This window comes from Pan troglodytes, chromosome 8 (assembly GCF_028858775.2).
Source record: "Pan troglodytes isolate AG18354 chromosome 8, NHGRI_mPanTro3-v2.0_pri, whole genome shotgun sequence".
NCBI lineage: Eukaryota > Metazoa > Chordata > Mammalia > Primates > Hominidae > Pan > Pan troglodytes.
Window position 1 is genome coordinate 107,733,016 of NC_072406.2, and position 23,734 is coordinate 107,756,749.

The window sequence follows — 23,734 nt, forward strand, 5'->3', positions numbered from 1 at the left end:
GATTCTCCTGCCTCAGCTGCCCGAGTAGCTGGGATTACAAATGTGAGCTACCACGGCCGGCATTTTTTTTTTTGAGATGGAGTTTTGCTCTTGTTGCCTAGACTGGAGTGCAGTGGTGCCACCTCGGCTCATGGCAACCTCTGCCTCCCGAGTTCAAGCGATTCTCCTGCCTCAGCCTCCTGAGTAGCTAGGATTACAGGCATGCGCCACCAAGCCCGGCTAATTTTGTATTTTTAGTAGAGATGAGGTTTCTCCATGTTGGTCAGGCTGGTCTTGAGCTCCCAACCTCAGGTGATCCGCCCACCTAGGCCTCCGAAAGTGCTGGGATTACAGGCGTGAGCCACTGCGCCCAGCTGTAATTTTTGTATTTTTATAGAGACGAGGTTTCACCATGTTGGCCAGGCTGGTCTCGAACTCATGACCTCAGCTGATCCGCCCACCTTGGCCTCTCAAAGTGCTGGGATTACAGGCATGAGCCACTGCGCCCAGCAGTAATTTTTGTATTTTTATTAGAGACAAGGTTTCATCATGTTGGTCAGGCTGGTCTTGAACTCAGACCTCAGGTGATCTGCCCACCTTGGCCTCTCAAAGTGCTGGGATTACGGGCGTGAGCCACTGTGCCTGGCCTAAAGACCTATTTTCTTTAGAAATAGTTTTTGAGGATAAATTCCCCAAACTGGGATTGCTAAGCCACGCTCATGTATACCCACGGCTTTGTTCTTAACCCACTATGTGTCCTTATGCATGTTCAGAGAGGTATAGCTGGGATCAGGAGTCTTCTGCCAACAACAAGCTGTGGAACCTTGGGCAACAACAGGTTTACCCTCTGTGGGTCTTAATTCTTTTACTTTAAATTAATGAGTGGATAGTATCAAAGATTTCTTCCAGTTCTGAAAATCTATTTTACGTTTTGTAATACTATAAAAATGAGATGTAAATTCTAGAGGAAGTTCTAAAACAATGGTTCAAAAATGTTTTAAGGAATGAAAGTAACGTTGTTGAACCTTGCAAAATTTCTTTGAAAGAAACACCATTAATATGGATGTTCAAGATAATGCAAAGGAAATTCAAAACCCCATAAAATCAATCCCTATTATTTTAAGGGGGAAAAGACAGAATTAAGAAAAAGAGGAGAAAGAGTCAGGGCCCTGACTCTCTACATGTCTAGGTGTTCACAATGTGAATTCAACATCTTACTTTACCATTAGCACCTCTAGGGTATTTCTGGATGGCACCTGGTGCTAACTCAGGGAAGACAAAAGACTGGTTAATTAACTAAGAAACAAGCTACCTTTCTTCACAGGCTGCACAAACTATTTCTACAACTCTTTCACATGTACAGTCCATCTGTGTTTAAATCCTGGTCCATCACTGACCATGTGGATTTGGGCAAGTGACAACTTCTCTGAGCTTCAGTTTCCTTCTCTGTCAAATGGGGATAATAAGTAGTAGCTATCTCAGAGGCACTATGTTATGAAGATTAAATGACATCCTGACTGCATAGTCGTTAGCACAGTGCCTGTCAATAGAGAAAGGCCTCAATAAATGTTAGCTATTAGCTGAATGTCTTAAGCAGTGGGGTTCTCAATCTTGTTCTTTTTTGTCCTGACCGCCATAGTAGCCACAGCTTGTGACCTGCGGGGAATGAAAAAAGCTCCTCTGGGGGTTGTACTAAAGTATTTGGGGAAGGAGAATACCAGCCACCCACCTACCCTCAATAAAAATGATACATAATGTACAATTTCTTTTATAAAAATCCTTATCTTTAGGCAGACATAAGAATTATTAGTAAAACTAAAAACCAAAATAATGCACACCCCTCCACAACATTGACTTTAAATTGCCTGGTCTTTACCCTCTGCCTCCTCCAAGTCTTTTTTGTTGGCTAACAGGATCTCATCACGCTGGTCCGTCAACAGATCAGCCAGATGATGGATAATTTCTGCTCTCTAGAAGAAAGGTACACCATTAAAAAAACAGAGATGTTAATCCAAGAAGAATGCACACCACAGTTTTTAAACCTACTCTTCTGAGAGTGCCAGGCCTTGCTCCCACATCCATGGTCATCACCAGTTGAAATCTCCTGACTTCCCATCACTTATTCCCACCACTGCTCCCCTTATTTCTTCCTTCCTCTCTCACTGCCAACCTCTAGGTCACTTCTTACTTTTCCTCCTTTTTTTTTCTTATGACTCCTGATTATTATAATTAGCAAACCATGGCTAATAATAATAATCAGGAGTCATAAGAAAAAAAAAGGGGGGGAAGGGGCATGATGGATACAATCTGTAGGAGACTGTATAATCTGTAGGAGATTATGTAACTGTACAGGGGCCAGTACTTTGAATTAACATGTTACATAGAGTCTTACATATTTAATATCATTAGTTAGTTTATTTCCAGGTAAGTTTTTACATCTGGTTCTTCCTTGTAAATTATTTATTTAATGCATTTAATCAAAGTGAAAAAATTCAGTCCTAGGTACTTGAAGACACCCCAAACCTGACCCTGCTAGATGAGGAAATGTGGCAAATCAGTATGCTAATTATTGGAGGAGCAGAGGGAAGTGGTTTGAAAGGGAAGCTAGGCTCCTCCTTTGCTTTCCTTTCTCTGCCGTTGGAGTTACTTTTTCTTTTCTCAGGCCAAAGGATTCACTAGTATAAACCCACACACATCTTCACTCTCAAATCCGTCCTTGACAACACAACCCCTGGGGGACTAGCTCCCAGCTTCTACTTGACCTCCTCACCACTTCCAGCCTCATCATGTCTGCTACTTAGACTAATTAAAGCCAGACAGGTCAGGGCTACCAACTATGGAGCAGGCTCTCGAGCTTCCCATTTTCTAGGCAAGTCAGGGGATTTGGAATGGGGTGGGATAAGTAATTTTCCCACATTTCCATGCCCAGTATGTGGCAGAATTAGGTAACCTTTCTAATCTCATCATTTTTATGATGCTCTTGATCAAAACATCATAGTGATGAAAAGTTATCTTGGGCCTCTGTCTATAAAAGATAAAACGGAAAATAAAATTAAGAAAAAGAAAAAAGGCAGAGCAAATTTGAATCAGACTTGTAACTCAGATAACTCTGTGGCTCACTAGGAATAAAGATGGAGTCAGCAGGTTTGACTCCTGTAACCATACAGCATGACTCACTCTGAAAACTATAACAATATTATCACCTAAGGTTATTACCTGCTCAGGTTCCAAGGTGGCCAACATCCTTCCTCCAGATCGAGCCATTTCTCCCTGCTGCTCAACAGTAGGGCCTGCAAGAATATGTGCAAATATCAGGTCATGGTCACCTTAGTTCTCTCTCTAGTTCTACTACTAGAGAGAGAACTACCAGCACATGCACAAGCTCATCACGCCCACAGAAGGAACACATGATGTCTTGGTATGCTTGTTTCACACAGGGGATCACCATGACCAATAAAATAGCAAAAGAATGTGCCAGATTCACTCAGGTATAAACATAAGAACTTGCCTGTATTTCTGGGGCAGACAATATACTTTGTTTTCTAGAATTCTTCTGAATTCCACTTTGGCGATATTTTTTAATGTGTTTACACTTCTGAATGCAGATTATGAGGCAATTCTGTCCTTTGTGAACACTCGAGAGCACATACTGTATCATATGCATCTTTGCATCTCTAGTGCTTATTTAGCACTTGGCATCTAACATAGGCCTAGCAAATGTTTCTTGAGAAAATCAATGCTTATATATTTTAACCAAGTGATTTTGCAGAGAATAGGTCTAGATAGGCAGGTTAGATAGAATTTCACAAAAGCAAAGCAAAATCCGATTTTGCAAATAGCGTTCAAAACAATGCCATATTTCATAATATTAGCATATCAATTTTGTGATCTCTAACTAAGCCAGGTGTCACTAGTTCCCATCACAGGCCTTGGGACCTTATGAAGAACTATTTACCTGCAGGCTTTACTTCTGAAAAGAAGGTACCAACTTTCTTCCCCTCCACAATGTCTGTGATGACGTGCCCAGACACCTTTGGGTGGGTTCCATTGGCAATAACAACAGAAGTGCCACCTTGCAAAGCCCAGAGGGCTGCTTTCACCTAATGAGACAGGTTAGATCCAGGAAAGATGAGATTCAGACCTATTCACCCACATTTTAAACTTGAAAAAAGATATAAAATACAAGTTGATATTGAACAACTTAAGTATATGAGAGAATGTTTTTAAAAGCTTAGAAGCTCTGAAAACACATAACAGCTCACACACTTTCCAGCTCAACCTTGGCCTGTGTTACTTAAAGGTAAACCAACCTATCCTTTGTTTCCAGTCTGTTCTCTCTTCAGTCTCTCTAGTATGGGACTCATAACTTCTACATTTGATTTACTGTGCCTCAACTTAGAAACAACTAAGTAGACCAACAGGCTGGAGTTTGACCAGAGTCTGATCTTGAGTACTTCTGGCTTTTCTAAGTGGGGGTCTTGTCCTCATCTGTGCTGTTGATACATGTGATGCTGTACCTTACGGGTATAACTTCTAAGAACAATTAATGGGACACAATTTTTGAAAGATTTCATCAAGAAATATTTGAACTGATGAGAGATTTATGAATTATGAAAAATATATAGGCCCTGCCCTTGCAGAGTTTACAACATGAACACACTGTTCATACAATATTAATGAGAAAACCCACATACACAGACATAACCAAACGTTGGAATGCAACACTCATTAAATCTGTATTTAGGTATGTACATATTTAAGTGTGTATGTGCCTACTATCTGAACCATTAACCCCCAAATAATTACAAAAGTAAAAAGGATACAATATAGTTTGGGCTTTAAAATTGTTATAGGCAGTTAAGGCACCAGATTCTTACCTTGGCTTCCATGCCACCCATTCCCACTCTAGACTTGGTTCCAAATGTCACAGACTGCTGATCTCCGGGATAAAATATATCAATAAGCTTTGCATCATCTGAACCTGGGGGGCTGTCAAAAAGGCCTAAAAAATAGACAAGAGTCAGTAATACTGCTTTGATGGAAGTGTCTCCAAGACAGGCCTCCCCAGGGCACCTGCCAATCACTCTGTACTTTACTCATCCAAATGAATTCCACTGCACTACCACCTGCTTTAACCAGAAAAAGAGAACAAGGGATTCGACACTGACAAACATCTCCAGGGAGACTCACCTTACATATTTCTATAACCTGGCTTAATAAATAAATGTTTCCCAACATCAGACCATGGCCATATCCTCGGCACAACATTTATTAGCCCTGCCCATATTCCTGGCAAGGTGTCCTTAATTCTGCCATTGCTACTTATGATGCTGTGCTTTAAGGACAGAACTGAAAAAGAAGGGTGGCTATTGCAGAAACAGCATAGCAGCCATATACTGTTTAATGTGACTGTTTCCAAGCAGGATGAAATGCAACAGAGGTACTCATTAACTCTCACAGTACCCTTTGAAACAGTCACTAATTTACACTCCCAGTTTTATGAGTGAGTCACTGTAGAGGTTAGGCTGAGTCAGCAGGAGAGTGCGTGACTCTTGGTATTCAGTCTGGATTTATTACCATAAAGTGTATGTCCCTTTTATAACTAAGTGGAGTGACATAAAATAGTTACCTGAAATGTTACATGCATACAATCCAAGATGAAAAATCCTCACAATTTCACTTTGAAAAAGAGTAAGTAGGAGCTTGGACAAGAAAAAGTGGGGGTAAGAAAGGGCTGAGAAACTAGAGTTAAATCAAGACCTAAAGTGGACACAGATGGGGAGGCTGGGGACTGGCTGAAGGACATTTTGGGCAGTGAGTTTTCTGGTTTCAAGTTACTGCTTTTCCTGTGCTATAATATACCTCTCCCCTCTATTATTCCAAATCTTTAAGACAATCTTGCTACATACTACCTCTCTGCAGGAGTAAGTGAATCAGGGAAGCGAGGAAATCAATGCCTATTGTAGAGCAAAGCAGTGGCAACTATAAGCAGTGCAAATTATTACAGGAAAAGAAAAAATAACCTTTCACAATCTGTCAGTCTCAACCTACTACTCCACAACTCTCCAGGATTTAGGGTTAGGACCTTCCCAGAAGATACAGTGCTATGAGATCACAGATTTAGATTTGGAAGCTGTTTCAGTTTCATATATTAGTATAGGAAAGATTGGACAATTCTAGCCAAACCTTCTCCAAAGACAGTGAGGGGTTCCTAGCATTCTGATAATGTGCCTACTCCTCTTTTCCCCTTACCCCACCAAGAGCATAGTTAAAATTCAGATACTGTTCTAAAAAATCAACACTCAGTAGAAAATGAATTAGGATACTCACAATAAGAATGCCAGTCTACCAATGACCCGATTTTGGTGCTTGAAGCTGCATCAAAACGATTTGCTAGAGTCTTGTTCAAACTGGGTTTTATAAATTAATCTCAAAACCTTACATTTTTTTTTTTACCTTGTCAAGCAGTATAAGAGAGAAGGAAGAGTGTAGCTTTTTTAATTGAACAGACTCAGATTTGAAACTGGCCTCTGTCAAGCACTTGCTATGTGACTTCAGATACACCATTTAATAGATCTGAATTTAATTTTAAATTAAACTAAAAAAAAATATTTCTTCTTCTTTCCCCCCTCCTCTCCCAACAGGGTCTCTGTTTCTGTCACTCAGGCTGCAGTGCGGTGGCATGATCACAGTTGACTGCAGCGTCAACTTCCTGGGCTCAAGTGATCTTACTGCCTCAGCCCTCCCAAGTAGCTGGGATTACAGGCATGTGCCACCGTGCCCAGCTTGAACCTAATTTTTAATTTCTTCATCTGTAAAACTGGGTTAGCCTACCCACTACCTACTTTGTAGGGTTGCTATAAAGATTGAATAAATTACATTTATCAAGCACCTAGCACACTATGTGCTCATGCTAGAAATTCAATAAAAACCTGCTGATTGGCCAGGCGCCGTGGCTCATGCCTGTAATCCCAGTGCTTTGGGAGGCCAAGGCAGGAGGATCACGAGGTGAGGAGTTCAAGACCAGCCTGGCCAACATGGTGAAACCCCTTCTCTACTAAAAATACAAAAATTAGCCAGGCGTGATAGCGCACACCTGTAATCCCAGCTACTAGGGAGGCTGAGACAGGAGAATAGCTTGAACCCAGGAGGCGGAGGTTGCAGTGAGCTGAGATCATGCCACTGCACTCCAGCCTGGGTGACAGAGCAAGACTCCATCTCGGGGGGGTGGGGGGAATGAATAAATAGAAAACCTGTTGATGAACCAAAATGGCTTTTTTCTCCAGGGTGGCTCACACTTACCCCAACTTACCTGTTCCTATCCTGGGACTTCAAATTACAGTGGATAACACAGGACTAAGACTTCTTACAGGTAAAGATATTGACATGTAGGTGTCGTATCTCTGACTTTCCACATGGGTAGAGACAGATCAATTCATCTATGTCTGCCCCTGCCTCCACTAGGTAGTCCCTGCCCTTACCTCACAACTGCTTGAGCGTAAAACAGAGAACAGGTCCTGCCATGTTAACCTGCCTTGATGTGGGCTGGGAATTAAGTAGAGGTTTTCTAACCTTCTGGGAATGTTAACAGGGGACTTTTGGAATCCTAGATTTTGGACACAGCTACTATATTTCTTATGGGTCAGACTGTGAAATGGAAATAGCTTAAGAAAGCTTGAGAGGAGTGAATGGAAAGACATATTAGAGCCAAGAGTGGCCCCTCCAGGAAGAAGGGAACAGCAGAGAAGGACAGAGTAACATATAAGAATATGGTACCCAGATAGCCTAGACTTCTACAGTGGCTCCAGCTTAAAACAATCTGTCCCAACAAAGGAAAAACAAAGACAAAAAAAATCCACAATCTGTCCTATGGTTTACATTAAAAACTGAAAGTAATCAAAACCACAGTAAGAAATTACTTCACACCCATTAGGATGGCTATAATAAAAAAGGCAGATAAAAACAACTGAATAGGCCAGGCGCGGTGGCTCACACCTGTAATCCCAGCACTTTGGGAGGCTGAGGCAGGTGGATCACAAGGTCAGGAGTTCAAAACCAGCCTGGCCCAAATGGTGAAACCCCATCTCTACTAAATATACAAAAATTAGCCAGGTGTGGTGGCAGGTGCCTATAATCCCAGTTACTCGGGAGGCTGAGGCAGGAGAATCGCTTGAACCCGGGAAGTGGAGGTTGCGGTGAGCCGATATTGTGCCACTACACTCCTGCCTGGGTGACAGGATAAGACTCTGCCTCAAAAAAAAAAAAAAAACAAAAACAACTGAATAACAGCAATGATGTAAACACATTAGAACCTTCATACAATGCTGGTGAGAATGTGAAATGGTACAAGGGGCCTTACTTTGGAAAACAGTCTAGTAGCTCCTCAAAAGTCTTTTAAACAGAGTTACCATATGACCCTGCAATTCCACTCTTAGATGAAATAAAAACATGTTCACACAAAAACGTGTCATGAATGTTCACAGCTAATGTCCATCAATTGATGAACTGATAAATAAAACATGGTACATCTACAGAGTGGAATATTATTCAGCAATAAAAACAAATGAAGTATTGATACATGCTGTAAAATGGATGAACCTTGAAAACATGCTAAGTGAAAAAAGCTGGTCACAAAGGGCCACCATAGTATATGATGCCATTTAAATAAAATTTCCAGAACAGGTTAATCCATAGAAACAGAAAATATACTGGAGACTGCCTAGGGATGGGGAGTTTGGGTAGAAGTGGGCAGTGACTGCTAATGGTTATGGAATTTCTTATTTGGGTGATGAAAGGGAAAGTGTTCTACAAATGACTGTGGTTTTGGTTGCACAATTATGTGAATATACTAAAAATCACTGAATTGTAAACTTTTATTTATTTATTTATTTTTGAGATAGGGTCTCGCTCTGTCACCCAGGCTGGAGTGCAGTGGCACGATAACAGCTCACTGCAGCCTGGAACTCCCAGCTCCAAGTGAAACTTCTGCTTCAGCCCCGAGTAGCTGAAACCGCAGGCACATACCACCATGTCCAGCTGACTTTTCTATTTTTTGTAGAAACAGGGACTCACTATATTACCCAGGTTGATCTTGAATTCCTGGGCTCAAGTGATCCTCCCGCTTTGGCCTCCCAAAGTGTTGGGATTATAGGTGTGAGCCACCACGCCAGGACAGAATTGTAAACTTCAAATAAGTGAATTGTATGGTATGTGAATTACGTCTCCATAAAGCTGTTATTTAAGAAAAACAACTGAAAGCACCTGGAAGTAACATTTCAGGATTCAAATGACATCTCTTAGACTCACCCACCCTGTTTTGAGTCATAAAAGCCCTTTGTCAGAACATATGGCTAATGATCTATAGCAAAAAAACATCAGAGGGACTCAAAGAAAGAGGGAAACTCATGTGCTCACATATGTAGCATTTAAAACAAAGGGCAGATAAAGGAAAAAAGCATTACTTTGTACCTTCTACATCTGAAAGAACAATCAAGAGATCAGTTTTCATTTCCACAGCCAGTCGGGCAGCCAGGCTATCATTATCTTTAACACTAATAACCTAGAATGCAGATTAAAAAGTCATAAGTGAGTGAGCTAAGCAGTCCAAAAAGAAATTCATGGAAGAACACAGCCAAGCTCAGGCAAAACCAAGCTAGGATCAGGCAAAACCAATGAACCCAAATATGTAGATGACGGCTCTTGCAGGCCCCTTCTGTCTGCAAAACACACTGTCTACTGGCAATCCCTTTTCCAAACATGCAGTCTTCTAGCCACTGAAATATACAAGCCATGCTCATCGCACCATCTTAAGTGACTATAGCACCTCACCCTGTTGAATGCAACCACGAGTTCAGAAGAGCTTATGCAGTCACTGCTCCATGACAAGTTTCTCTCACAACTTTTCCATCTTGTTTATGCCAAACTTCCGGTGTTAGTGCATGCAGCATAGCATGGTGTTAGTGTCTCCAGCATGCTAAACCCTTAGAAATACTTTACCCACATTTACCCCCTGCAGGTCACTGTTGGGCTCAGCTGGGGGGACAACAGCATCATTTGTGTTGACAATGGGGACAATGTTCATTCTAAGGAGTTCATGAAGTGTTCCATTGAGGTTCCGGCGCTTCTGCTCATCATGGAAATCCAAATTGGTCACCAAAATCTAAAAGGATTAAATAGATGGAAAATGCATGAGGGAGAAAAACGCTAAACTTCCCAGTATACAAAAGACGCTAAGAGCAGGGGAGTTAAACTTTAGGTTTCTGGGGCCCCATACAGATCAGAAGATTAGAATGAAATACACATATCTGGGTGCTATCCAATTCTTTTTTTTTTTTTTTTTTTTTTGAGACAGGGTCTCATTCTGTCACTCAGGCCGTAATGCAGTGGCATAATCTCTGCTCACTGCAACCTCCACCTCCTGGGTTCAAGCAATTCTCATGCCTCAGCTTTCCAAGTAGCTAGGATTACAGGCACACGCAGCTAATTTTTGTATTTTTAGTAGAGACAGGGTTTCGCCATGTTGCCCAGGCTGGTCTCAAACTCCTGGCCTCAAGTGATGGGATTACAGGTGTGATCCACTGCACCTGGCCCCAATTTTTGTAGAGATAAAAAAAATTACAATAATCTGAAGATTTATTTAAGAATGTTCAAGACTTCTTGCAAAAGTACTTTAATCCTCAAAGAGCTACCAAATTCCAAAATCTCATCCATTTACAAAATTAAGAAAATTAATGTATCTATTTTAGAGGGATACTGGGGGAATCAGTGATTATCCATTAATTTCTTTTCTTTTTTTATAGAGAGGGTCTTACTCTGTTGTCCACGCTGGACTTGAACTCCTACTCTCAAGTGATCCTCCCACCTCAGCCTCCTGAGTAACTGGGACTAAAGATGCACACTGCTGTGCCCCAGCAATTTCTAAAATATCTCTGTATTCTAGGATCTGATTCAGGGCCTGGCCATAGTAGGCCCTTAAATATTTGGCGAGTGAGTGAATAAATTATTTACCCTGCTTAGAAAAGTGTGTTAGACAAAATGGAATAGGGCTGTGTTGTCACTGCTCTTGCTCTAAAGCAGACTATTACTGGAGTTAACTAAGATTGTGTGTGAGCATGTGGGGTTAGTCTGAGAAATTTATGGAAGTTAGTCTTTGGTCACAAGCTGAAAGAGGGGCAGAACACAACTTGGTTCAAGGGAGGAGATGAGCATAAGGTGCTCAAAGGTAGAATGGAGAGCTGGTGTGTGGGCTGGTAAACAGCTCTGCTTCCTAGCTTAAATCAGAATTTTATGCAATGTTTAGGAGAAAAAGATAAATGGGTGAATGGAGATAGCAAGAAACTAAATGGCAACAAACCTTGAGGCTCAACAATAAATAATGCAATCTCTCTAATGTTTATGGAAGAGCTTTCTTGCTGTGTAGGGCAGGATGAGGTAGGGAAAGCTGGAAGCAAATAGTAAAGAAAGCAGGCACTGAAACAGTCAAAGTGAGGATGGTTAAGGGTCTGGCTATGGTAACTGAGAAGAATATAGCAATAAAACAGCAGCCTTAATGGTATATAAAACACAGGAAATATACATATAGAAAAATAATTCACTCACTCGATAAAAAATTTGTTGAGTACCTCTGAAATGCCAGGGTCTAGCTGCTGGAATGGAGAATAAGAATGTTGATGTCTTGGGGAAAAATAAAATGGAGCATATTTTTGAAAGGGAAGATCATGAACTCCTTTTCAGAAAAGCTTAGTGCTGTTGGACACAGGACTAGGTCAAAGCTGAACATATAGATTCTAGTCACGATGGTGAAAGATCAAACAATTAATATAAACCCGTGTGTAGGAGAGACAAGCAGGAGATCTAAAGGTCCAGGAAAAATACCTGTCACCAAAATAGCTTCACAAACATGGCCTGGGGATCTCAGCATGAAGGTAGGAGATAAAGAGTCCCAAGAGGGAAAAGTACGTGTTTAGACAAGTGCAATCTGTTGAGGGAAAATCAGTTTCCCTTCTATGAAGAAAAAACAAGCTGTTTTAAGTGTTTAAGTCTTTAACCTGGCAAACCACCTACTGGAAATTTTCAAAAGCCACTGATAATCGTCTTCTATATAGGATTACTGAAGAAAATAAGGAACCACAGGAAAAGGTACAAAGGGCAAATATTTTCTGTAGATATGATGGCCTTGGGGGAAGACACAGGTGTGAGAGGAAAGAGCCCAGGGATTGAAGCTTGTTGGGAACTGGAGGGGGCAGGGCTCTTCTTTCACTCAATGTAAATGGAAACAATGGCTGATGCTGCATGGACTCTTAATGCTACCGTCATTCAAAACAAAATAAAACAAAAACAAACTCTGAAAAGGTTTCATCCCTGGGAAAAACCAAACCAAAGCAAAACCATAGCTCCCTGACTTGAGCTTCCTCACCTGGCTCCAGGCACTTTAAAAAAATTAAAGACCAAAATTGTCATTGGACTGTGAAGAGAAACCAAATAATAAAGAAGAGTGATATAAATAGAGATTTATACTGTATTTATACTAACAGAAAAAAAGCTAAGACTACAGAAAGTGGGGTCCCCAGCCATAGGCAATGGGACAAGTCCGTGCCTTTCTGTTTTACCTCACTGACTTGAGGACACTCTGGTGTAATACCAGAACATCACTGTGGGTACAAACAGGCAAATGATGGAGAAACAAAAAAAAGTAACAGGAAATGAAGAAGCAAAACCTGAAACAATATATGTATATATAACAATATCACCTGTGTAAAATAACATCTGTGCATGTAGTGTACATGTAAAATAATATCCATAATATAAAATAACAGCTATTTTACATCTTTACAGGTAAAGGAATTTCAAAATAAAATAATTTGGGAGTTAGATTTTTTTTTTTCAGTTGTTTCCTGAAGTGACTGTTATTGAGATGTCTCTAGTGTGCAGTTGTACAGTTGATTAAGAATATAATTCAAAAAAATTCAGGAGATTTAGGTAAAAATGAAACAATGTAGAAAGAAGGTTCTAGAACATTTAGGGGTAGCCACCAAAAATTCGTAAGTCCCATGAGGACTGGAATCATGTCTGATTTGTTCACCACAGTATCCCCAATGCCCAAGACTGCTAGGTACACCATAGGTGCTCAATAAATATTTGCTGAATGAGTGAAAAACCAACCAATCACCAGCATTCCTCTTTCCCTTCAAAGCTTAATAAATATCTGCTATAAAAGGCAACCAACCAGGTGCAAAGAGAAGCAAGCCACCTGAAATCAAAGAAGCCAGTGAAATAAAGACATTCAACTTCTCTGTCTTCAGAAGTGTTAGCACTTGGAATCCTAAGTTATTAGTGTAACAAGAGCTGATATTTACTGACAATGTATTATGTACCAAACACTATACTAAATGCTTTTCATATATTTTCTCACTGAGCCCTTCCAAAAATTATCTGAAATAGGCACTGATATTATCCCCATTTTCAGATGAGGAAACTGAGGCACAAAAAGATTAGATAAGAAACTTTCTTCAGATCTCAAGTAGCAAGTGATGAAGCTGACACCATATTCCAATAGTCTGGCTCCAGACCCCTTTGTTCCACAACAACCACCCTCACAGGTCCCACATCCATTTCAAAGCCCAGCCTCTCACCTGGGCAGCACAGATGCTGTACTGGGTAAACATAGCCTCATACAAGGCCATCAGCCCACTCTGTCCGGCAGCTGCACAGGCTCGTGCCTCCAAGACTGGAATTGCCTGTAATATACCAATGAGACAAGGTGTGGTAGGGAATGAGGGAAGAAGACCTGAAGATCCATTTCAATGTGTGGGGAAGCAGCACTCACCATTTCTTTCAGCTGGTTCTGCCCCGAGTGGAGGGCCTGCCGCACGCTCTGAGACAGAAGGATCTCATGGCGCAAGCGTTGTTTGCCAAAGGCTACGGCTCCACTGGTCACCAGCATCATCTCTCTGCCCTGATTCTGCAGCACTGATACCTGGGCATTGAGAAAGGAAAGGGGACCGTAAGTCACCGTACTGTCTCTTTCATCTCTTCACAAGGGATGGAGGTAGGGTGGGCTATCGAGTAGATCCCAAATGCTGGTTTATGAACCAGCATGTGGCTGGCTCTGGAAGAATCAGCCAGATTGGTAAAAACACAGATTCCTACATCCTGTCTCAAATTTCTATTTAGCAGGTGGCACATAAAAATCAGACATTTTAATTTATTTTTTAATTAAAACAATTGGCTGGGCATGGTGGCTCATGCCTGTAATCCCAGCACTTTGGGAGGCCAAGGCAGGCACAATGCCTGAGCCCAGGAGGTTCAAGACCACCCAGGCAACATGGCAAGACCCAATCTCTACAAAAAGTACAAAATTTAGCCAGGCATGGTGGTGCATGCCAGCTACTTGGGAGGCTGAGGTAGGAGGATCACCTGAGCTCAGGGAGGTTAAGACTGCAGTAACCCATGATCGCACCACCACACTCCAACCTGGGCAATAGAATGAGAGAGATGCTGTCTCAAAAACAACAACAACAACAACAACAACAACAACAAAAAATCCTATGAAAAAAAATTTTTTAAGGCAGAGTCTTGCTCTGTCACCCAGGCTGGAGTGCCGTGGCATGAATGTGGCTCACTGCAGCCTTGGCTGCCTAGGCTCAAGTGATCCTCCTGCCTCAGCCTCACAAGTAGCTGGAACTACAGGCTCATGCCACCATGCCCAGCTAATTTTTCTTTTTTAACACATTTTTGTAGAAACAGAGTCTCACTATGTTGCCCAGGCTGGCCTCAAACTTCTGGTCTTAATCCATCCTCCTGCCACGGCCTCCCAAAGCATTGGGATTACAGACATGAGCCACCATGCCCGGCCTAAGTAAGACATTTTTAATAAGGAAATTCTGGTGTGTAGCCAAGTTTGACATCTATAGGACTTGACTGTATTAGGTTGGCGCAAAAGTAATTGCAGTTTTACCATTGACAGTAATGGCAAAAACCACAATTACTTTTGTGCCAACCTAATATTTGCAGGGAGTGTGTAATGCAGAAGGCCTAGTTGCCCCAAGAAATGAAGCCCAGAAAAGTCCGCAGGTAGGAAATGCAACGCAGACTCAGTAGATGGCTTCTCAGGTCCTAAGGCTTAACCCGGGTAAAGGAGGCTGTTCTGGTGGCATGTCTAATCCTATGGGTTGCCTCTGCCTACACCAGGGGCACATGCTGACCTTGTTCTGCTCTGTCTGCCCAGGACCAAATGCGGTCACTTTGTTTCCTACCTTAAGCAGACCTACATGAAAAAATTAAAGACTCAAGATGCAATAAAGTCAATATTCCTAAACTGTCCTTTCCTTCTGATGTCTGAAACCTTTTAACTGGTCCAGGAACTCACAAACAGCTATGATAAACCATGATTTAAAACAATAATAACTTTTTTTTTTTTTTGAAACACAGTCTTGCTTTGTCACCCACGCTGGAGGACAGTGGCACAATCATGGCTCACTGTAGCCCTGACCTCCAGGACTCAAGCAACCCCCTGACCTCAGCCCCTTGAGTAGCCACCTTGGCTTCCCAAAGTGCTGGGATTACAGGTGTGAGCCACTGTGCCTGGCCCCGACAATAATATTTTATAACAGAAAGTTTCAGCTGGCTGAGGTGGGACGACTGCTTGAGGCCAGGAATTCGAAACCAGCCTGAGCAAAATAGTAAGACCCCATATCTATGAAAAATTAAAAAAAATAATAGCCAAGTAGCATGTGCCTGTAGTCCCAGCTACTCAGGAGGCTGAAGAAGGATCCCAACTGAGCCCTGGAGTTCAGGGCTGCAGTGAACTATGATTACACCACTGCATTCCAGTCTAGGTGACAGAGCAAGACCCTCTCTCTAAAATAAATAAAAAGAAAAAGAAAAAGAAAATTTAATACTTAACCAAAGTGCTGAGAATAGTATTATAAATCCCCATGTACATACCACCCAGTTTCACCAACTATCTCTCATGGCCAACTTCCCACTCTCCAATAACCCCTCTATACCCTCACCATTGTTTTAATACAAATTCCAGGCAACAGACATGTTATTTCATCTGTAAATAGCTCAGTAATAACTGCTAAAAGATAATCATATATATTATATATAATATATAATTATATGTCTTTCTCTCTCCACAAATCCATTATCTGGAATATTTCAATGATTTCCTTCATATCAAATAGCCAGTGTTCATATTTTTCCAATTTTTTTTTAGCTTGCTCAAATTGAGATGCAAATTAAACCCTGCATTACAAATTAATTGAAGTGTCTCTCAAGTCTCTTTCATTCATGGGTTCCCTTCTCCATCAGTTTTCCCCCTTGTAATTTTTTGTTAAACTGAGTTGTTTATTCTTTAGGATTTCCCAGCCTACATTTTCCCAATTGTGTCCTTATGGTATTAATACTGCTCTTTGTATACCCTATAAACTGCTGTTTGGTATGAAGGCTTTTTTTTTTTTCCCCAACAAGTCTTTATAAGTTGTGGTGTACATGTTCATCAAGGGGATACATAATGCCTGATTATCTTTCTTTTTGTGATGTTAGCATCTGTTTATGATCATTGCCAAGATCCATTATTCCATTAGGAGATGCAAAATGCTGACACTCTAACTCAATGATTCCTTCTTCATTTATAATCTGGAATAATTCCAAAAGGGAAACTCTCCTTTACCAACTATTTGGTTACCCTGAGGTACAGTTTGTCTATGAAAAGCAGGACAAATGTGTGTCTCTTCCCCTTTACTCATCCATTTTCAATATGAGTAGCTTCTCTAGTGGGCTCCAAAAATGGCCAACAAAGTTTTTTTTTAAGTATAATTATGAACTCATGGATTTAAACGTATTTTGTTGTATTGTGCAGTGATTCCCTTTTTTTTTTTTTTTTTTTTTTTTTTGAGACTGAGTCTCACTCTCGCCCAGGCTGAAGTGCAGTGGTGCGATCTTGTCTCACTGCAACCTCCACCTCCCAGGTTCAAGCAATTCTACTGCTTCAGCCTACCAAGTAGCTAGGATTACAGGCAGGTGCCACCATTCCTGGCTAATTTTTTTTTTTTTATTAATTTATTTATTTTTATTGATCATTCTTGGGTGTTTCTCACAGAGGGGGATTTGGCAGGGTCATAGGACAATAGTGGAGGGAGGGTCAGCAGATAAACAAGTGAACAAAGGTCTCTGGTTTTCCTATGCAGAGGACCCTGCGGCCTTCCGTAGTGTTTGTGTCCCTGGGTATTTGAGATTAGGGAGTGGTGATGACTCTTAACGAGCAAGCTGCCTTCAAGCAACTGTATAACAAAGCACATCTTGCACCACCCTTAATCCATTTAACCCTGAGTGGACACAGCACATGTTTCAGAGAGCACAGAGTTGGGGGTAAGGTCACCGATCAACAGGATCCCAAGGCAGAAGAATTTTTCCTAGTACAGAACAAAATGAAAAGTCTCCCGTGTCTACCTCCCTCTACACAGACATGGCAACCATCCGATCTCTCAATCCTGTCCCCGCCTTTCCCCCGCTTCTATTCCACAAAACCGCCATTGTCATCATGGCCCATTCCCAATGAGCTGCCGGGTACACCTCCCAGACGGGGCGGTGGCCGGGCAGAGGGGCTCCTCACTTCCCAGTAGGGGCGGCCGGGCAGAGGCGCCCCTCATCTCCCGGACCGGGCGGCTGGCCGGGCGGGGGGCTGACCCCCCACCTCCCTCCCAGACGGGGCGGCTGGCCAGGCAGAGGGGCTCCTCACTTCCCAGTAGGGGCGGCCGGGCAGAGGCGCCCCTCACCTCCCGGACGGGGCGGCTGGCCGGGCGGGGGGCTGACCCCCCCACCTCCCTCCCGGATGGGGCGGCTGGCCTGGCGGGGGGCTGACCCCCCCACCTCCTTCCCGGACCGGGCGGCTGGCCGGGCAGAGGGGCTCCTCACTTCCCAGTAGGGACGGCCGGGCAGAGGCACCCCTCACCTCCCGGACGGGGCGGCTGGCCGGGCAGGGGGGCTGACCCCCCCACCTCCCTCCCGGACGGGGCGGCTGGCCGGGCAGAGGGGCTCCTCACTTCCCAGTAGGGGCGGCCAGGCAGAGGCGCCCCTCACCTCCCGGACGGGGCGGCTGGCCGGGCGGGGGGCTGACCCCCCCACCTCCCTCCCGGATGGGGCGGCTGGCCTGGCGGGGGGCTGACCCCCCCACCTCCTTCCCGGACCGGGCGGCTGGCCGGGCAGAGGGGCTCCTCACTTCCCAGTAGGGACGGCCGGACAGAGGCGCCCCTCACCTCCCGGATGGGGCGGCTGGCCGGGCAGGGGGGCTGACCCCCCCACCTCCCTCCCGGACGGGGCGGCTGGCCGGGCAGAGGGGCTCCTCACTTCCCAGTAGGGGCGGCCAGGCAGAGGCGCCCCTCACCTCCCGGACGGGGTGGCTGGCCGGGCAGGGGGCTGACCCCCCCACCTCCCTCCCGGTCGGGGCGGTTGGCCTGGCGGGGGGCTGACGCCCCCACCTCCCTCCCAGACGGGGCGGCTGGCCGGGCAGAAGGGCTCCTCACTTCCCAGTAGGGGCGGCCGGGCAGAGGCGCCCCTCACCTCCCGGACGGGGCGGCCGGCCGGGCGGGGGGCTGACCCCCCCCACCTCCTTCCCGGACGGGGCGGCTGGCCGGGCAGAGGGGCTCCTCACTTCCCAGTAGGGGCGGCCGGGCAGAGGCGCCCCTCACCTCCCGGACGGGGCGGCTGGCCGGGCAGGGGGCTGACCCCCCCACCTCCCTCCCGGATGGGGCGGCTGGCCGGGCAGAGGGGCTCCTCACTTCCCAGTAGGGGCGGCCGGGCAGAGGCGCCCCTCACCTCCCGGATGGGGCGGCTGGCCAGGCGGGGGGCTGACCCCCCCACCTCCCTCCCGGTCGGGGCGGCTGGCCTGGCAGGGGGCTGACCCCCCCACCTCCCTCCCGGATGGGGTGGCTGGCCGGGCGGGGGGCTGAACCCCCCCACCTCCTTCCCGGACGGGGCGGCTGGCTGGGCAGAGGGGCTCCTCACTTCCCAGTAGGGGCGGCCAGGCAGAGGCGCCCCTCACCTCCCAGACGGGGTGGCTGGCCAGGCAGGGGGCTGACCCCCCCCACCTCCCTCCCAGACGGGGTGGCTGGCCAGGCGGGGGGCTGACCCCCCACCTCCCTCCCGGACGGGGCGGCTGGCCGGGTGGGGGGCTGACCCCCCCACCTCCCTCCCGGACGGGGCGGCTGGCCTGGTGGGGGCTGACCCCCACCTCCCTCCTGGATGGGGTGGCTGTCCTGGCTAATTTTTGTATCTTTAGTAGAGATGAGGTTTCACCATGTTGGCCAGGCTAGTCTTGAACTCCTGACCTCAGGTGATCTGCCCACCTTGGCCTCCCAAGGTGTTGGGATTACAGGTGTAAGCCACTGTGCCCAGCTGTGATTCCCTTTCTTGATGTTTACATCATCCCATTTATGGCCAGTGGAAGCCAGTTTAAGTTGGCTCCTGAGTCCATCTGACATGATAAGATGTCTATTAGTCAGGCCCTGATGGAGACAGCTCTTCCATTAGGTCCACACGCAGCCCTAGAAAGAAAGCTGGTAACCTACGCAAACCTTTACCAGGTTTTTCCTACCGTTTTCATCAAGTTTCTCCTCCGTTCAAAATCTTCAGTCTGCTTTTGAGACTGAACTCCAACTCACCTAGTTGGCTTCAGAGCTCTGCCTAATGGAATGATCCACTTTATTTTTCATTCTTCCTAATGAGAGCACCACCTCTGCTTTCCAGCTTGTCTCCTCCCTGGCCCACAGCATGCCATACTCATTCCTGCCTGTCCTCTACCTGGAATACACTCCTAGAGCCTGTCCCTTCCCCAGAACCACTGGATTGCACAACTGCAGGGGCACCAGTCACACTGTGTACTTAGTAGCATGGAACTTTTCCCCTCTGTTTGTGCAAATCCCATCAGTTGTCAAGGCCCAGGCTGAGTTCCAGCTCTCCTAGGAAGCCCCAGGAACAACCATACTCTCATCTGAGTTTCCCACCTCTGGACCCATCGCTCACTGTCATTTGGGCCCACTTATTTGGATATTTACTGCCCTGAACAGTCACCTTAATGTGTGGGGAGTCCCAGTTCTGGCTCGCAAAGGGTAAAGACTGTTATGTTTCTAAGGTAGAGAGGGTAGAGAGGCTAGTGCCCCTCACAGTGTAGTCTCTTGATAAATATTTTTAAAATTTATCTGATGGACTCAATCTGGGAGGTGGGTTTGATCATTGCTGTTGTTTTGGGTGTTTTTTGTTTTTTTTTTTCTGCAGGGGTGGGTGGGGGGGTGGTCAGGGTTTTGCTCTGTTGCCCAGGTTGTAGTGCAGCGACTTTATCATAGTTCACTGCAACCTTGAGCTCCTGGGCTCCAGCAATCCCCTTGTCTCAGCCTACCAAGAAGTTAGAACTTTTTGAGACAGGGTCTTGCTCTGTCACCAAGGCTGGAGTGCAGTCGCGTGATCATAGCTCATTGCAGCCTCAATCTCCCAGGCTCAAGCAATCCTCCTACCTCAGCCTCCCGAGTAGCCAGGGCCACAGGAACGTGCCACATGTCTGGCTAATTTTTAAAAAAATTTTTGTAGAGATGGGGGTCTCACTATGTGGCTTAGGCTGGTCTCGAACTCCTGGGCTCAAGCAATCCTTCTGCCTCAGCCTTCCAAAGTGCTGGGATTACAGGCGCAAGTCACCACACCCAACCGATTTTATTTTTGTAGAGACAGGGTCTCACTTTGTTGCTCAGGCTTGATAATTTAGAATAGAAAATATAAGAAAAAAATTGTATCAAGTTTCAGGTTAGCAATTTCCCAATATTAACACCTCAGGAAATTGTTTTTTAAAAACTGAAAATTTAATTACAAGGTAGTGTAAGATTTCAGCTGCCATGGAATAGCTCTTGCTTTATCTGTGGGATGCCTGGATGTCTGGATTTTTACTTTTGGCCAAATCTGGCATGCTGCCGGTTTTTGTAAATGAAATTTTATCAGCTCACGGCCATGCTCATTCATTTATATATTATCTATGGTTGCTTCTGCAGAGCTGTGTAGTTGAGACAAAGACCATATAACCTACGAAACTAAAATATTTACTATCTGGCCTCTTGCAGAAAAAGTTTGCAGGCCCAGCACTTTGGGAGGCCAAGGTGGGAGGATCACTTGAGCCCAGCAGTTGGAAACCAGCCTGAGCAACATAGCAAGACCCCTGTCTCTACGAAAAATACAAAAATTTGCTGGGCATAATGGTTTGTGCCTGTAGCTGCAGCTACTCGGGAGGCTGAGGTGGGAGTATCACTTGAGCTCGATAGGTCCAGGCTGCAGTGAGCCATGATCATGCCACAACAGTCCAGCCTGGGTGACAGAGTGAGATCCTCTCAAAACAAACAAACACAGCTGCTTCATCCCAGAGATACTTCTTAAATGGCTAGGTGTGAAGCCCAGGCATCTCCAGGCCCAAGATGATTCTACTGTGTAGTCAGAACTAAGAATCTCTGACAGAAACAGCTCTTTATCACTAAGAAGTCTGAGACATGAACTGCATGAAATCACCCCTACTCCTTAACATCCCCTTTTCTTGCCCTAAGATGTCGTCTCTCACTGGCGTCTACAGTGGGAAACAGTTTTCACATTGGGTTAAATCTACTGCACTGAAATCACAATTATTTTTTTAAGTTGATGAGCAACTTAAACCTAATCTGAACTAGTGACTTAAAAACCCAATTTTAGTACAGCATAATTTCTATCTTGGCAATCACCTGCTCAACAATAGATGCCAAGCGCCCCAGGGCCAGGCCACATTCATCCCCTCGGGTCACCACGGCACTGCCGAGCTTCACCACGATTCTCTTGGCATGCTTCAGCTCACTGCGGTGGGCGAAGGACTTGCCATGTGTACGACTGAGGGGTACAGTGATAAACGGGATGTTGCTCCAAGAACGAACATGTCTGATGACTGAAGGCTGGATACAATCTGTAGCCATCAAAGTCAAATGCAAGAAAAAAAGAAATACTCAATATAGTTTTTCAATAAAAATATACATGCTCAGTATTAACCAGTTTAGATACCAAAAAATAGCATTATCATTATTAACTGTGTAAAACTAGCACAGTATATCAAAAGCTCTATCTAGCGTATTCTTATTTTAGTATTGTATGGAGTTTACACCCAGTATGCAGGTCATAGGCACACTCAAATGCTGTTGGTGAAGAGTACAAACAAATTAATCTCTCTTGAAGACAGGTTGGCAAATTTATCGAAAGCCTTAAAAAAGTTCTCTAAAAAAGAGATTTATCAGAAAGCTATTCATCACTGTTATTTATTATCAGAAAAATCAGAAGCAGAGTAAATGTTGGATAAAGGGAAAAAGATTAACATTTTTAGAATTTTTAATAATGTAGAAAAATACATGTTAATTTCATATACATGTATAAACACATAGATGGATAAAATAAATGAAAAATTAATATTTTATCTCTTGATAGGATTATAAGCAATTTTAAATTTTCTTCTTTGTTCTTTCTTAGATTTTGCAAGTTTATGCAGTAAAGATGCATTTTTTTTTCATAATCAGAAAAATATGGGTGTTTCTAAAGAAACCATATTACTATAAAAAGAGGAAAAAGCCGGCCGGGCATGGCGGCTCATGCCTATAATCCCAGCACTTTGGGAGGCCGAGGCAGAAGGATCACCTGAGGTCAGGAGTTCGAGACCACCCTGGACAACATGGTGAAACCCCGTCTCTACTAAAATGCAAAACTTAGCCGAGCATGGTAGTGGGCACCTATAATCCCAGCTACTCAGGTGGCTGAGGCAGGAGAATCGCTTGAACCCGGGAGGCAGAGGTTGCAGTGAGCCAAGATCGTGCCACTGCACTCCAGCCCGGGCAACAGAGCAAGACTCCTTCTCAAAAAAACAAAAAAAGAGGGAAGAGCCTGATTAGCAAAGACAGTAAAGAACAAAGTAAGTGTATGAATAATACAAAATCTCAACTATTCTACCTACAATTTCTCTCTTTGATGAATCCAGATGCCTGTAACAATGATCAAAGAAACCAGAGAGCTTTCTGAAGGAAAAGCAATGTTAGAGTCAGATACTTTCTATCCCCTTGGACATCTGCCTCTAACCAATTCTTTCCTGATTCTTTTTCTTGTAACACTGTACAAGATTACAGATAATTTGTACAGATGAACAAACAAACAAAAATTCTACAAGATTTCTAAGGAGGAAAAAAATCTTCATTAAAAGCCAAATAGATACCTGCATAAAGCCAAAAGTAAAAAGAGTAAAAGCTAAATGTCAGGCACAGAACCCCTTCAATACTTCTTATGGGCCCAAAACCTCCTGCTTAGCTGCTTACTACTTACCCATTCGCCCTTTCTCACACAATTACCAGATCCCCAAGTATTAGCCAGGCACACTGCCACCAGTCGAAAGACTACATTTCCCAGCCTTTCTTGCTCAGGTAGACAGGACAATGTGACCAAGTCTGGCTAACAAGATACATGTGAAAATGTTATGTGGGATTTCTAGGAACTTAAAAGAGACATGCTTTCTTCCCTTCATCCCCACTGCTTCTTGGAACATGGGTATGAAGGCTGGAGCTCATTCATTCATTTTGGACTAGAAGGAACTGTGAAGCAACAAGAAAGAACGAGCAGGGATCCCTGATGGATTTCACAGTGCTATTCTGGAAGCCCTGGACTGCCTACCTTCTTGCAGGGCTGCTAGGCTTCCTTCAGGAGAAAGAGAGAAAAACAT

General features: G+C 44.4%; 1 protein-coding gene across 8 annotated transcripts in view; it reads right to left on the bottom strand.

Moving 5' to 3' along the window:
• Positions 1-23,734, bottom strand: part of ALDH18A1 (aldehyde dehydrogenase 18 family member A1) — a 56,353-nt gene that overhangs the window by 20,705 nt on the left and 11,914 nt on the right. For 2 of the 8 annotated variants that reach the window (XM_016918957.3, XM_016918958.4), the window contains exons 3-11: positions 21,732-21,946; positions 13,805-13,954; positions 13,611-13,715; positions 9,980-10,138; positions 9,448-9,538; positions 4,857-4,981; positions 3,935-4,079; positions 3,196-3,269; positions 1,856-1,949 (exon numbers count right to left, since the gene is read on the bottom strand). In XM_016918957.3, the coding sequence (XP_016774446.1) occupies positions 1,856-1,949; positions 3,196-3,269; positions 3,935-4,079; positions 4,857-4,981; positions 9,448-9,538; positions 9,980-10,138; positions 13,611-13,715; positions 13,805-13,954; positions 21,732-21,946 (1,158 nt within the window). The remainder of the gene's footprint in view (positions 1-1,855; positions 1,950-3,195; positions 3,270-3,934; positions 4,080-4,856; positions 4,982-9,447; positions 9,539-9,979; positions 10,139-13,610; positions 13,716-13,804; positions 13,955-21,731; positions 21,947-23,734) is intronic. The other 6 variants (XM_016918959.3, XM_016918960.4, XM_063782053.1 and 3 more) reach the window with 3 other exon arrangements.